This window comes from Amphibalanus amphitrite, unplaced genomic scaffold (assembly GCF_019059575.1).
Source record: "Amphibalanus amphitrite isolate SeventyFive unplaced genomic scaffold, NRLGWU_Aamphi_draft 000722F_arrow, whole genome shotgun sequence".
NCBI lineage: Eukaryota > Metazoa > Arthropoda > Thecostraca > Balanomorpha > Balanidae > Amphibalanus > Amphibalanus amphitrite.
Window position 1 is genome coordinate 359,440 of NW_024882216.1, and position 14,695 is coordinate 374,134.

The following is a 14,695-nucleotide window of genomic DNA, read 5'->3' on the forward strand; positions in this document are numbered from 1 at the left end:
ACAACTATGACCATTGACCAATGACCATTTCATTATGAATCCCAATAGTCTTTGATCACGCCACCTGCGTACCTATTCAGGGCAATTTCCACCGTTTTCACTCTAGGAAAAGTAGCCGAGTTCCGTGAAGTTGCGCGTTTAGCGTGTGATATATTTACATAATTTAATCGATGTACCTACATACGTTGCGAATGACGTAGTCAGGATTTGGTTGCTGATCAATTGCGTTTGTGCTGTTTTGTCTTGTATTACGCGGTGCCGCTTATGCATGTGTGTGCTCATAGCCGTGGCTGCCCTGAACAGGATCTGAATCATTCTGAGCTTAGCTGGATTTAGAACTCGGCTCAACATTAGTTGATACAACCGCTAGCACTGGCCAGTGAGCTCCTTTACCATCTAGAAAATCAAGTGTGGCATGTGATAGAAAGCCATATCTAAATGCACTGCACGGTGCAGAGGAAGGAAATAAGCATGTTTTCATTTGAACCGGCTCGCGATCTCTCTCGTCAACAACTCAACAGCTCTTTTGCCATCGTTGAGTTGAATCATAAAGTGCTTCTCGATGTTTAGTTTTTATTCAAACATCATATAGGTAATATTTCATCACATAAATAATGAAACGAATCATAAAAGTTACAACCTCTAAAGTAGTTATTTCATCTGGATGTTCGGGATGTATTTTTCCTAAGACATTCCTTGGGGTACAGATCCACCAAAGATGCAAAATCATCGTCTACTTTCCATATCCGAGGTGTGTGCTCGAGTGGCAGGGTCCGCCTCCGCAGAGCGACGATCCCCCCAGCTGACCGCCAGAACTCTGGATCGAGCTGCTCTTGAACGAGCTGAACTGCGACCCGTGCGAGCCACCACAGGTGGAGCACGTCTTGGTTACCGCCACCACGGGCGCCACCACCTGGCCGCCGCCGAAGTGGGAGCCGCCGCTGGAGTGGCTCGAGTGGCTCTTCTTGAAGGAGCTGGAGAAGCCGTGCGAGCCGCCGACAGCGTGACTGGCGCCCACGGCGGGGAGCACCGCGTGGGTGCTCGTCTTCCTGAACCCGTGGCCGGAGCTCAGAGCACCCTGGTGTCCGGTGTTGAAGCCGGAGCCGATGTTATGGAGGGAGCCCTGAAATTGAAGAAGGCATAGGTACATTAAATAGAGTGAAGTGATAAGGTACGAAGAATGAAACTACTAGATTTTGCCTCCAGACTTCTTTTTTTTTATAAATTTGGCTCGAATGTTTTGAATGGACGGATTGACAGAGCCGGAGCCCACGCTAAGCAGAGCTTGTTGCGTAGACCCCGACCCCTACCGTCCGATCGCGCAATTCCGGGTAACGGGAGAATTTTGAGATGCCAAAGTTTAACGTGCCCTTCAAAGCCGGACACGGCCTGTCCCACTCAACTGACTTCAACTGGCTGCGGCTGCTCCCACCAACCGCAGGCCATCCCCGTCAGGAGTCTCAAATATCGAGCGCCGGAGCGTCTCGAACCCGGGCTCTCACTACCGGGAGTCCGATGCTCTACCAACTGAGCTACGGGACAGGCTTTTCTTCACAGGCTTTCTTTCAAACTGATGTTGGTGATAAATTGATGGTGACAAAATGTTTCACACCGCGCTAGGAAGTCATGATTTTAGTTTCTCTGTCACGATGTTACATCACATGAATTTAAATCACTTACCGAGGTTCCCTTGGTGACGCTGTGAGAGTTCTCCTTGGTGGTCACAGCGTGGCTAGTCTTGGTGGTCTTGGTCACAGTGTCTCCACAGCCGATGCCGGAGCAGCCGGAGCCAACAGGAACGATGGGTCCTCCGCATCCAGGACCGCTGCATCCGGAACCCACGGGGACGATCGGGCCTCCACAGCCAGGACCGCTGCAGCCAGAACCCACTGGGACAATGGGGGCTCCGCAGCCAGGTCCACTGCATCCGGAACCCACGGGGACGATCGGACCTCCACAGCCAGGGCCGCTGCATCCCGAGCTGACAGGAATGACCACGGTGTGGCTGCCGCCGCAGCTGCCGCCGCCGCATCCTCCGGAGGTGTGGTGGCTGCTGCTGGAGTGGAAGCTGGACTTCTTGCTGCTGCTGCTGCCGCCACAGCCGAGGCCACTGCAGCCGCCAATGACGGGGATGGCGGCCCCTCCGCCGCCGCAGTGCGGGCTGCCGCAGCCATGGGTGTAGAGATGGCCGGCCAGAGCCACCGACAGCAGAGTCACGAATACCGCCAACACCTTCATGATGAGGATACTGCTGTGAAGAGGACAGAACAGAGTGAGGCCAAGAAGTAGAAGGGAAAGCAGTGGAAGTGACGCTGACTGCCAACTATAAACAGACATTTAGGTAACTCTTCATATGGCTTTCTCCCTACATGAAAGAAGCAACTTTAGTGAGCAATGCGAAGGTAGGCATATTTATCGTGATATTTATTATTCGTGAAGTGAGGCGGCGTGGCTTGAGATAAGGGATCGGTCAACATTTTGAATTTAAGCGCTCACTATCGTTGGGAAAAAGATATTGATGGTAGGGTAAGGTGCCTAATTAGCGACCCCGTTAATTTGAACCGTCATTGCTCACGCTCTGTGGGTGCCACTGTATCACTGGCTTGATTTTCGGAGAGATCGTTCATTTTTCTATTAAAATATAGTCATTTTCTGCCCAAATATCCACTAACTTATTTGTAGTGAGCATTTTGGCAAACCATTGCAAAAAACGCTAATAGGGAACTCTTCCCGATTAGCGACCGGGGAGGGTCGCTAATAAGTCTATGGGTTTCCCCATATTAAAAATGGCAAAAAATGCGACGCCTGAAAAGATGAAATATGATCTCAAAAAGGTAACCTATACGCAAAGCATTCAATCACTCGAACATGCACGTTTATCCAACACATTTACGTAAGTAAAAACTGATTACGTGATGCACCGAAGGCGAAAAGAAGGCGGAAACCCAAATTTTGCGGGCTATCTCATATGATATTCGAGGTCCGCGCTGAATTCGGCACCCCTGCAGTCGGTGACGACATTTGGCATCCCCTGCCACATATTGCAAGCTTCAGCAACACCTCATTTTCATTTCTCTCTTTTCCCCTTTCTTTCCCTTCTTGAGCTATTTGCGACCATGTCAGGCGCAAATAGGAAATATGAGTTGCGACACATTTTTAACCGCCATGCTGTGCACAGTTGAGCGATTCACTATGGGAAAACGGCAATCAATTGAAAAAGGAATGTCGATTCAGAATAAAAAAGGTGCATCATCCTAATGTGCATCGCTTTTCATCAGAGAGGGCCCAAACACACACGTTTTGGATAAGAAACTCGTCATTTTTATTTAAACTCACCTGAAACGTCCCACCAGAAACATCGACGACCGGAAAATAATTTAATTTGATAACCAAAGTATGGCTGACCTTTTGACGATGTTTTTACCCCGTTTTCTCCTGCCAGTTTTTCTGTAGGGAGGTAGGTCGCAAATCGGAAAGGGTCGCTAATTAGGCACCTTACCCTATCAGTTCAGCCACCCGAGTGAAAATTCAACCGAATTAGTAATCGACCTTTAATCTGATAGTTGTGATTTGCGAAGTTCCACTATTTGATTATTAACATTTACGCGTATATCTTACTCAATTAGGCGAGCGGGCACATAAGATGAGTTCAGCTCACCTGTTCTGTTCTGTCCTGTTCTTCTGCAGAGAATGGCAGAGGATCGCATTGTCGGTGTATTTATACTACAGAACGTGACGTGCAGTTTTCCAAGTGACATCACAGATTTCCCGAAGCGGCTTCCATCCCCGCCACCCCGTGCGGAGCAATGGACTGGGCGGCGGCGCCGGACCAGTTCGAAATCCGACTATTTCCTGGTTGATAGAAAACAAACTGGAAATCCCTCAATGGCAGAAGAACAATACAATACAATATGTCCGCTGAACAATACGGCCGATAATAAAACAACGGCACCTACGTACTATAGAGCGGCAAACATCAAATGTATGGGATGAAAACAAAATATGGTACTGACCACGGAACATTGCAAAGGTCGTGTCTTTGCCGCGCGATGGGCCAACAGAAGTGTAAGGTTATTTCAACCCTGATATTAAACTAGAATTAGTACAACCAGTAAGACGATTTTTTTGGTGACGAGCGAGTGATATACCTATCTACCTACCTACCTACTGTGGGTAGGTAGGTAGATAGGCTTCGATTTTAATCATCAGCCTACAATCTAATTGTACATAGATGATTTAAATAATTGTTTGAATTAGCTTGATAATAAAGGCCAAGTTACATTTCATACCGTTACTTTTGACGCCTATTAATATTTTAGAGGACAAGAGCCGTTTAACCCGCGCCCCACTGGGGTCTGCGTATAACACGCCCTACTGGGGGGGGGGGCTATTCATAGCCCCCCTCCTAACTCCGAAACTACTGGGCCGATCGTCAAAATTCAAACGGCGTCTGATAGCCCCGGAAAAACTGTCGAGCGAAACCTAATTTCATTGACCTCGAGGTCACTGATGACGTCACAGGTCAGGTCAAAGTAAAAATTATTAGCATTTTTGGCTTGTTCACATTTCGGGCTCTGGCCGCCGTCTTACAAGTCAGATCAGGCTCATTTTTGGTTCACACACTCGTGAACAGATGCTCTAGATACTCTGAGGGTACCAAACCTGTACTTTGATTTTCAGGTCAAGGTCAGGTCATCACAGGTCACGAAAATAGTATATCATCCGTCGGTCACGTGACACATGTTTTATGGTCCATTTAGGCCAAACATTTCGAATTTGATGTCGTCTGTGTCATTCGAGGTCATTTTGAGTCAAATTTCGCTTAGGTCAGGTCACTTTCAGGTCAAAAAAGGTCAAATTTTGAAGTTAAAATTTTTCAAAAAAAGATGTCTCTTAGATGCAGTTTGAGCTCAGGAACACGATGGTCCTATTTATATTGGCGTACGATGTCAAATTCGTGCTGAAAAATTGATTTGAAAAATTAATAATTGATACTTTTTTTGCAATAATGCGTATAACTTGGCCATTTTTGAAGATATTTAGCCTAAACTTGCTAGAGTTAGTCATAATAATGCGTTCTATCACATATATTCCGGCTTTTTCGAAAAGTCAAAAGTTTTTGAAAAAAAATGTAAAATATAAATTTTGAGTTTTATATATAAAATTTTCGAAATTTTCAAAATTTTGAAAATCCGAGATAGCAGTTTGATAGCGCAGTCTATTCTGAGTCCTCTCATGCAAAGAAATTGGATCTAGCTTAAAAACTGAGCTCTTGGGAGCGATTGCCGTGGTTCAATGTTTTGCGTCGAAATCGGCCGAACATGACGTCACTCTGACGTCATTTCCGGCCGACCTATGGTAGCTACGAAGTTCAAATTTTGACACAAGGTGTCAAATTGATGCAGCCGAAGTTACTGAAAGTTTGGCGTCGATACGTCAAGCGGTTTGGAAGTTATTGCAGAAAAACGGGAGGGGGGCTATAAATAGCCCCCCCAGTGGGGCGCGGGTTAATAAGATTAAACCGGCCTGCTTCTGACACGTCAATTCATTAATTTTGACGGCCTACCTGTTTGTATGCAGGACGAAGATGGGAGAGGTAGGGGAAAGTGAGGTAAGACGGCCAGGGTAGGTAAGACGGGCACCCCCTCTGCAGACCAACCAATAGCGCTAAGAGCGAGAAAAATTAGGATCAGAGTTGCCTTTCTCACCACACACCACCATTTCAGCCTGGTGATTTTGTGTTCAGTCAATATTCTTTTATTTAGATTTGTTTGAAAACACTTATACATTTCATCGGAAACATCCAGAGTGTATTGTGTAAAGTTGTTGTGTGCAGCACTATAGTTGAAAACTCGTAATCACTTGTGGTATACTCATATGCCACCAGTGTTCATTTACTTCGGATTTGCTCTGCCTGCATCAAAATGTCCACAGAGAAAAATCGTGCTGAGCTTCTGACATCGAGTTTGGGGTAAGACGGCCAAGTACGGATCCAATGGGTCTTTAACCGGTTAAAATATTTCTGTTGCTGTAGGAAAAAAGCACTTCAGGTAAAAATATGTTCGATTTCGATACTCACAGACAAATTAGAAATATTCCTTCGGTACAATTTATTCTCGAGTAACTAAAAATGAAAGACGGCCTTACAAGGCTTCTAAACTATGGCCTTTTTGTACGAGCATAAGCATTCTGCACGAATCTCGTATACATTGCCTTTTCCGAAGCACTTGAGACCAACGAGCGACTGTATGAATGCGGTTTATCTCCGTAAAAGGCTAACTATGTTTACGCGTGGGACATAACCAACAGCATCTCCATTTCCCGGTCACCTAAATTCTCTGGGTACATAGGTATGATAATAACCCGTTAGCTCCCTCACACTGAAAAGTCGCCATTCGCTGACGAAACAATACCAATCTATGTTGCGGACGGTGATGGCCATTTTTCGCCCGCGTCCGGTTTTCCATGGCCTTTCCGTGGCCGGCGGATCGGACGATCTGGAGCCGTGAGCTCCACATGACACGTGCCTGTGTAAAACGGGTGTTACGAGATGACGTCACGTAAGCCATCCTCAGCCCGCGGGGAGACACGGGGAAACTGCTGCTTAGTGGAGCGGCAGCGTTAGAGCTCTGAGTGATATAACCGACAGTCGGAGCAATCAATGAAAACGCTATCGCTAATGAAATGGCCAGTGATGTAAAATATATCGATTCTTTACTCACCTCATTGAAATCTAAAACAAAATTTCCCTAGACATTAAATTCATCCTGACCGTGCAATTAAAAAAAAGAATTTGAGTAACTATTTAATAAAACGTTGATCGGGCTGTGATACGCTAAGTTATTATTTGAATCGTTTCATGATTTGCTGATCACGCGTGCTTTATTTATCGAGCGTTTTTTTCCGCGACATTCGACCGGCCGACGCTCAGAAGAGCACAAAATGTGGGACCATGTGTCGGTGAGGCCCGACGGTCGAGTCCGAGTCCGAGTCCGAGCTCGATCAGTTGTTTCACGAGCATCACTCACGTGCCGGTGAGGTGATCTGATGGTTCTATACCTAGCAACAGCGAATACAGCTTCAGCCCACAGTTTAATGGTATCGTCCCCCCCCCCCGAATCACCATGCTGCGAAGCGAAACGGAGCCTAGTTAAAGCAGTCATATGAAGTCCAGTCACCCGCCCTGGCCCTATACCTAGGTGACCCTTAGGAAATCCGAGATATGCAAGCTGTGACGGCCTGGGATGATGGCAAAGTTCCAAGTTTCATCTCTTGTGAGAGATCTGGTGATTTGGTACTGAGGGGCGAGGGCATTGCGAAGCAGCGACGTTCTAGGACCGAGTGCAGGCGTGCAAAGGCTTATGACGTCTTACTCTCGCCAGTGGCGGATCCAGGGGGGGGACAAAATGGGCATTGCCCCCCCCCCCAAACAGCATAATTTTAACATTACGCCTATGGACGGTGCATGGAAAGAATCGATAAATTGTTATGGTTTGCCCCCCCGCCCCTCAAAAACAACTCTGAGCTGGATCCGCCTCTGACTCTCGCCGGACTTATTGGTCTTCTGCATACGCGCCGGCCAAGGGGAAGGAGTTGGTATTACCCCCCTCGCCCTTTCGCCCCTGATGGAGCTAGAGCGTCGCGGAAATACAAACGTATGCGCCGTTACAAGACGCAGCGACTGGTATCTGGTCTCAGTTTAATCGGTGACCACTGAGGTCAGTTCAAGTGGCCAAAGCCACGGATTCAGTTTTTCATAATAAATTCGCAAAACACAGTCGCAGAGCCGCGATTTTGGCATAATCGTGTTCGTGTCGCTCATGCGCGTCGAACGGCATACTTTTTGTTCGGTGGAGATCATCTTGAGGTGTTGACCTCCGGGTCAGGTCAGCCCCCCCATGTCTCGAAGTCGGTCGAAAGAGGTCATGTCGGCTGTTGTCGCATATCATTCGATTCGGCAGGTCTTTCTAGTCGATTAGTGACTTTTCCGACTCGCTAAGCTCAATTTGATCGGGAGTCATGGACGAAAAACTCTTATGACCCAAGTGACGCCATCAATGCTCTCACGCAAAGTCAACAATGCAAAAGTGAAGCATCGGACCTTGCAAGAAGTGCAAGAAATCACGATTCCGTGTGCTTGAGGAGATAGTTTGAGATCGTTCCCGGCGCTAAAATAGCAGTTTTCATTTTCCCGCATGCGGCATGGTGAGGTCATAAAGGTGGTAATAGTGAGGTCACGTGACTGACCTGACCTCATGTGACCTTTCAAAAAAATCCGAAATATACCCACAAGTTGTGAGACCTCTGGAGGATACTACATCCTGCAAGTTTCATTTCCCGTGCAAGTTTCCCTGGCACTGAGGACGTTGCGAAGTTGCGACATCTGAAAACGTGCGCTCAGGCTCACTAATGAGGTCATAATAGCTAGGTCAGTGATCTGACCTGTCCTGAAAGTGCGGTTGGTGTCAAAAGTTGTGGCTTGGATAAAAAATCAGGTATACGAACTACGAAGTTTCAGCTCTACTCGCATTCGCCGGCGTGTTCGTAGCTATCGCGAAAAAAATCCTATAGGGGCACGCCCGGCACGGCACCCGCCAGCCGCCACCCCTCGGCCGGCGAGATGTCAAGGTCGGTGACCTGACCTGACCTTTACACGAAGTTGAATTCACAGGATCCAGCTTGCATCAAATGTCATAAATACTAACTTTTATCCTTAGCGCTTTTATCCTTTATCCATAGCGCGTTCCGTTCCGAGCAGTCCGAAAATTGCACTCGAACAAGAGCGAGTAAACAATTTTGCTATACACCGGGAAATTTGGAAGCAGAAATTCCCTACCTCATCAATACGTACGCGACGAGCCTAAGGCAAACTATTGCGCACGTCTGCTGATATGAAGTGCACTATTCCACTGAGTTCTTTTTATTGTTAAATATTCTACGACTGAAAATTATTCGTAATAATACAGTTTGTGTCCTTTATCTCTTTCAATAATATAGACTAAACGGACTAAACCAAGATTCTTACGGATAGACTAAACAGGATCTTCTCTGACCACTGATTGAACTGAAATTGAAATGCTAATTATTCAGATATTCGTTTAATTACTTTTTATAACCATGATTCATGTTACACCCTGTTACATTCATAAATGCTTTAATCGGTCATCATGAGGGCATGCCTTGCCCTTCCAAAACTGGGGTTTCAGGTTATGTTACGCTTATCAATACGCCTTTCCTATTTCCTTCACATACGCTGAATATACGAATATACTGAAACCAAATGACTACATGCAATAGTGTGGCGTGCACTGGTACTTGGTAGATTTCATAGCCTTCTCAATGCATGGGATACAATGAGAGGAGCAGTAATGGCGGAACACCTTCAATTAAGGGGAGGGGGGGGGGGTCACTGCCGACTTTTGGCCCATTCTTTCCATGCAATGCCCATAGGGCTTATGTTGAAATGCCAAAATCAAAGGGGGCACTGTGCCCCAGTGCCCTCCCCGTTCCGCCGCCTATGGTGAGAGCAATATTACAATTGACAATGTCATTTGTTGGGAGTTGGCAGTAATTGGCATTGCATGATATCTATAGCTATATGTGATGTTATATGTCTGCCACTGCCACAGAGTCAATATGTCATCTGGAAGAGTTCCCAATGGAGATTTCTATAAAGATCTTGTTGATTTGACTTTGAAGTCAGATGAGCTGGACCCAGAAAAACAGCAGGAAGACCAAAGACAACAACCAAAGGTTGAGGACAAAACCAACCAGGTAGGCCACTGTTTTGCATCCTACAATACTACAGTGTTGGATGCTTGTGGTAGTTGTCAGTTTGGGTGCAATTGACATCAAATCATTGTCTTCAGCTCCCTAAGTGATTTGAATTTCATGCCTCCTGCAGTTGATTGCTACCCCAAATTATTAGAAACAGTGTCACTTGGTAATAAAAAGACATTTTTCCCAATGTATTTCCTGAGGATAGCTAGTATTTGCTTTCATACAGCTTCAGTGAGATTTAGTGGTGCGATTTCTACACTGGCCACAGGCTAGTTCTTGTATTTTTATTTGTTTGACCTCGCATTGCAAATAGTCTCTAAGATGTCAGCTCAATGACCTGCTCCCCCCGCTTCACCTGCTCAGTCTCCGGGCCGCCTGCTGCTCGAGTCCTACCTCAACAAGACGATGCGGGTCGTAATGACGGACGGACGGTCGCTGATGGGAGTCTTCTGGTGCACGGATCGCGACGCCAACGTCATCCTCGGCAACTGCATGGAGCACATGCCGCCCCGAGGTATGACCGGGTCGGTAGAGCGCGGGCGGGCTCTAGAGATCGGTCTCAATTGGAATAATCGCGCCATTTCGATATTTATATGTTTTTGGCTGTTACCATAGACGAGATATTATACATCGATTGATGCTCACTAGAGTATTTTGCTGCTCGTTGATGTAACCTTCGTTGGGGACTCATAGAAATAAAAATAAATGCATTATCCAACATTTACATGATAGTAACCAGAAGTTTCCATCTAATTTGTTGTGCATTTTGGCATACACATTCCGATTAATATTTGCGGAGTGTAACGGACCTTACGTCGGTGTTGTTCTCAGAGGACGGATCGCGTGATGAGCCGCGCCCGCTCGGTCTGGCCATGATTCCCGGCCGGCACATCGTCACCATGCACCTGGACCAGCTGCAGCACGTGCGACCCGATCAGGTCACGTGACGACAGCGGCAGCTGGTGTGAGCCATCACCCACCGCTGCCGTTAGCCCAGGTGGCCCCGCCACAGGCACGGGACTGGCCGTCAGTGTGCAATGTCGACGATATTTGGCCGAGAAAGCGGTGACGGACGTGGCTGACTGGAGTCTCGTGCGGAGACGCTGAGAACGCCTTCCTGCCGGGGAACGGTGACAATACCGTGCCTAGTCCTCTAGTCATGTGAATATGACTTGTGTACATATCTAGCCGTTATTGGAAAAAGGCTGGTTCATTAGGGAGGGTTGATGCTGCTTATTTAATGAACTAGCCTCGTCCACGGGATGGTACTGTATGACATCATTTAAGATCGCCATGCGACTCTCGAATGATATTGAGCTGATATGTTCCTTTATACATTTCTAGCTGCTATACGGCAGGGCGAGGATGAAAAGGTTTCCAGTTCCATCTGTCTCGTCTCGCTTGTCACGAGTCTTCATTGGTTGAATGAAGTGACTGTTTACATTATCGAGTGCATGGCGTTCTTACATTGCGTCGGGATATCGTGCTCGCGTTGTTTCTGGTTGCGTGAGGTATACTTATTGTTTAGTGAGCATGTTCCTTGTGAAACCATGGCGCCAATGAATAAATTTGGTCTTTGGATGAACGAACCAACAAATTCTTTCATTCTTCATGCGTGCTGTCTGAACAATTTTCATCGTATTTAGCGTACTGGATGCTTCACTAATAAAACGGTGATTTCCTCCAAGATTACTTTACATATAATTTCCGCTGCATATGGCAGCAGTTCTTTAGACTCGATTGGAATGTGGGGTCAGTTTCGCTCATATTTATGTGAAACCTTGATCCCATATTCGCCTCGCAGTTATCAATTTTATCAATTTTTGTTTTGGGGCGTGTTTTGAAGTAGGTTAGTTATTTGATTTGATTGGTAAGGTTTTTCAAGCTAGGTGCCATTAAAAACAGTTAAAAATGACTTTTACACGTTCAGGTTATCTCAATCTTTGTTTCACTGAGTGAATGCCTCTTGCTCGTCTACGTTTCAGTTTCACTGTTCCATTAGTTTGAGTTCCATAGTTTGAGTTTCAGAATTCAGTTTGGTATTAATCATAAATTTGCAAATAGGTAGGTACCTATAAGGGAAAAGTATGAAAGGGATGAATACACCATTGATTGCTATTCCAGCTATTTGCATTTCCAGTTTATAGGTATAGTATAGAGGTAATAGAACATGTGAAAGCCAAATGAAATAAGTCATGTTTGCACTTGTGGTCTCATTAAACTTGAGTCTTCAACTTGTAGTTGGCCTCCATGATATTGATGATCCCTGTTTTCTGCAGATCATGCCACAGTCATCAGACCTGCAGAAGTTCTGCCTCCGGTGGAACGACTACCGGAGCAGCGTGACTGCTGCATTTGAGGGCCTGCGGCAGGATGAGGAGCTGTTAGACATGACGCTATGCTGTGAGGGCAAGAAGATCAAGGCGCACAGGGTGATGCTGTCAGCATGCAGCCCCTTCTTCCGTGAGCTGCTGAAGGTGTGTGTCAGTGTAAGCCAATGAGCAGTGTCTGAAAACGGCTATTGATGTGAATTGGGTGGTGCATGTCTCTGACTAATATTTTCTTGCATCAGGTGACAATATATATGTTTTTATGCTGAACATTGGAGTAACTCCATCTGTGTCATGCAATTTCCTGTGTTATGCATGTTGTTGCTTTTTGTGTACCTATCTGTTTGACAAACCTATTGCCAGCAGGCCATTGATGGAAGTGCTCCCACTTCCAGTGAAGTTTATTATCTGACCTCTTCCCATCTGCTAGACACATCGACTGTGTGGCCTATCTCACATCACTTTTTCCTCCCCCAGGAGAACCCCTGCCAGCATCCAGTGTTTATGCTGCGGGACGTCTCCTACCGCGACCTGTGGTCGGCCATTGAGTTTGTATACAAAGGAGAGGTGAACGTACGCCAGGCCGACCTGGCCACCTTTCTGAAGACTGCCGAGATGCTTCAGCTGGGCTTACCGAAGAGGATGGCAAGGTATGAAGAATGCAAGAAGGGAGAACAAGTCTTGAGGGGATAATGATCTGTTAATTGATGTGCTCAGCAATCCCAACAAGCAAAGAGAGCAGTTTAGTTGATGGTGGGGTCGGTACTCGGTAGTGGGGCCGGTCAGTGAGGCACACATACAGTCAATGTCAGGGGTGTCGGATGACTGGTTATCTGAGATCGCTCAGAATCTTGAGATGGGGGTGGTGACTGGCCGGTCTCAAACGGCAATGCTAGCTTGAGCTAGGCAGTAATCTGTCTCATGCAATGTAATGGGGATGTAGGTATTCAGCCGGCTGGTTTGAACCGACAGTCGGACTGTCAACAGTTAGAGCTGGGACACGAATCAGACAGTTTATGGATGGCGTGTTTGTGATAGATACGTGGCTATTCTTGAACATGGCAGATTCACTCGAGCAGTTCGGTATTCAGGCCTGTCTCTGTCCCATGTCTGTTTTTTTTTTTTTACTAAGAAATATGAATGGAATACCGATTCTCGTGCTATACCGCACATCTGAAGACTCCCTTCCGGCGTCTAACCCCATCACCGTGTTTATATTCCAGGGTCAGCTGCCCCATACCCCGGCTGGCTCGGGGTCGACCGTCTCCAACTCTGCTCGGTCGTCCGCCGGCACCGCTCGCCGCCGGGCCTGGGAGAAGTCCTCGGACACCGAGCAGCCGGCCGAGTCCTCCTCACGACCGTCCAAACGACCGCGGCCGGCCTCAGACACGGCCGGCCCGCCTCCACCGCCGCCGCCGCCGCCGCTGCAGTCATCGGAGATCAAACAGGAGTCGTCTCCACCGCCCCCGCCGCCTGTGTATGGTGTGGAGGAGAGTCCCGCGTCGTACAGCGCGGAGGAGTCTGACCCGAGCCTGCAGACGATCCTCTACCACAGCGTCACGCCCGGTAAGGGGGGCGACTCGGCGAGCGATGCGGGACCGGTCCGTATTTAAGGCAGGGGAGGTACAGGGGTCTTGCTTTACTAGAGCTTTTGAAGGAGAGTGGTTTCATGACGTAGAGGATTGAAATACGAGTAGTTCATTTAAATGCCAGATTGTTCTTTGAGATGATTTAGTTTGGATTTTCTTTCCTTAGACAAGACATCATGTTTTGTTTCTTCTGCTTATATTTACTCTGTTCGCCCCTGCCCAGTCGAGCTCCGCTAACTCCTCTGTCCATCCCGTCGGTCGCAGAGCCACGAGAGGTAGACCTGGACTCCGATGATCGCACGGCCGGCAGCACAGACTCGTTCCAGTTTCTGAACACACCAAACGTGGCCGGTAAGTGTCTATCATTCCCGACCTGACCCTGGCCGTGACTTATGACACTGGGTTAGTACCGTGCCAGATACCCCTGTGTTCGTGACCCTGGAACAGCTTTGCATGGGTGTTGCTTCCTGCGGCGGGAGTCTTCGTAGCTGGGGCTTTGTGCAGCATGCCGGCGAGAGTGTGGTTGGGTTGCCGCCCTGCCCTTCAAAATGAGTGACGTCGTTATCGGGACTTGGTATATGTGCGGCCACTGTCTACCGTGCCGACGCTGGATAGGCAAGGTTTGTGGCCTGCTGTGTCTTCTGGTGCATGTGGAGGTTTCAATGTGCATCATTTGCTGGTCTTTGGGTGCACTCGCTCCCTGGAAGGGTTCACGATATACGCCTTTGATAAAACGCGAAGCAGGGGGTGGCTTTGTGCTTATCCGACCGCTCGCTCAATCCGCATGTTATGTAACAGCAGACGAGTTGTTTGTGCTGGTGCATGGCAAAAGCTCCATGTAATAAGCCTGTATTTTTTTGATTATTCCTAAACCCACTGACGTTTTTATAATCCCGGAAGACCCAAACAGAGATTGAGTCTTTAAACGGATCTCGGCAGGAGATGAAAACCGGTTAGTATCATTGCTCTGTCATCCATGTGTTTCTGAAAATCTAG

The 14,695-nt window shown here is 47.4% G+C and overlaps 3 protein-coding genes across 8 annotated transcripts; 2 read left to right on the top strand and 1 right to left on the bottom strand.

Annotated features, from left to right (window-relative positions):
• Positions 1 to 556: 556 nt before the first annotated feature.
• LOC122365207 (loricrin-like) lies at positions 557 to 3,852 on the bottom strand. Of its 2 annotated transcripts, none has more exons than XM_043336205.1 (3): positions 3,659 to 3,852; positions 1,681 to 2,251; positions 557 to 1,123 (listed from the first exon to the last, which is right to left on the bottom strand). In XM_043336205.1, exons 2-3 carry the CDS (start codon positions 2,236 to 2,238, stop codon positions 734 to 736), a joined length of 948 nt encoding a protein of 315 aa, XP_043192140.1. In that variant the 5' UTR covers positions 2,239 to 2,251; positions 3,659 to 3,852; the 3' UTR covers positions 557 to 733. The 2 variants fall into 2 exon arrangements, with proteins under 2 accessions (XP_043192140.1, XP_043192141.1); XM_043336206.1 differs by having other exon boundaries at positions 1,681 to 2,248; positions 3,659 to 3,831.
• A 5,032-nt stretch (positions 3,853 to 8,884) lies between these two features.
• On the top strand, positions 8,885 to 11,369 carry LOC122365204 (N-alpha-acetyltransferase 38, NatC auxiliary subunit-like). Of its 2 annotated transcripts, none has more exons than XM_043336200.1 (4): positions 8,885 to 8,896; positions 9,630 to 9,774; positions 10,144 to 10,294; positions 10,612 to 11,369. In XM_043336200.1, exons 1-4 carry the CDS (start codon positions 8,892 to 8,894, stop codon positions 10,725 to 10,727), a joined length of 417 nt encoding a protein of 138 aa, XP_043192135.1. In that variant the 5' UTR covers positions 8,885 to 8,891; the 3' UTR covers positions 10,728 to 11,369. The 2 variants fall into 2 exon arrangements, with proteins under 2 accessions (XP_043192135.1, XP_043192136.1); XM_043336201.1 differs by lacking the exon at positions 8,885 to 8,896 and adding an exon at positions 8,904 to 8,954.
• Positions 11,370 to 11,581: 212 nt separating this feature from the next.
• On the top strand, positions 11,582 to 14,086 carry LOC122365210 (protein bric-a-brac 1-like). 4 transcript variants are annotated; one of them, XM_043336209.1, is made up of 5 exons: positions 11,582 to 11,650; positions 12,060 to 12,257; positions 12,588 to 12,760; positions 13,334 to 13,676; positions 13,964 to 14,086. In XM_043336209.1, the coding sequence occupies exons 2-5, from the start codon at positions 12,063 to 12,065 to the stop codon at positions 13,976 to 13,978; spliced, it is 726 nt and encodes a 241-aa protein (XP_043192144.1). In that variant the 5' UTR covers positions 11,582 to 11,650; positions 12,060 to 12,062; the 3' UTR covers positions 13,979 to 14,086. The 4 variants fall into 4 exon arrangements, with proteins under 4 accessions (XP_043192144.1, XP_043192145.1, XP_043192147.1 ...); XM_043336210.1 differs by having other exon boundaries at positions 11,598 to 11,629; XM_043336212.1 differs by having other exon boundaries at positions 11,616 to 11,625.
• The last annotated feature ends 609 nt before the right edge of the window (positions 14,087 to 14,695 follow it).

Excerpts from the sequence above, each read along its gene's own strand:
- LOC122365207 (XM_043336205.1), bottom strand. The coding sequence starts at position 2,238 with ATGAAGGTGTTGGCGGTATTCGTGACTCTGCTGTCGGTGGCTCTGGCC. Across the intron at positions 1,124-1,680 it reads GCGTCACCAAGGGAACCTCG|GGCTCCCTCCATAACATCGG; the intron begins GTAAGTGATTTA and ends CTTCAATTTCAG.
- LOC122365204 (XM_043336200.1), top strand. Across the intron at positions 9,775-10,143 it reads TTGAGGACAAAACCAACCAG|TCTCCGGGCCGCCTGCTGCT; the intron begins GTAGGCCACTGT and ends TCACCTGCTCAG. Across the intron at positions 10,295-10,611 it reads GGAGCACATGCCGCCCCGAG|AGGACGGATCGCGTGATGAG; the intron begins GTATGACCGGGT and ends TGTTGTTCTCAG.
- LOC122365210 (XM_043336209.1), top strand. The coding sequence starts at position 12,063 with ATGCCACAGTCATCAGACCTGCAGAAGTTCTGCCTCCGGTGGAACGAC. Across the intron at positions 12,258-12,587 it reads TCTTCCGTGAGCTGCTGAAG|GAGAACCCCTGCCAGCATCC; the intron begins GTGTGTGTCAGT and ends TTCCTCCCCCAG. Across the intron at positions 12,761-13,333 it reads TTACCGAAGAGGATGGCAAG|GGTCAGCTGCCCCATACCCC; the intron begins GTATGAAGAATG and ends TTTATATTCCAG.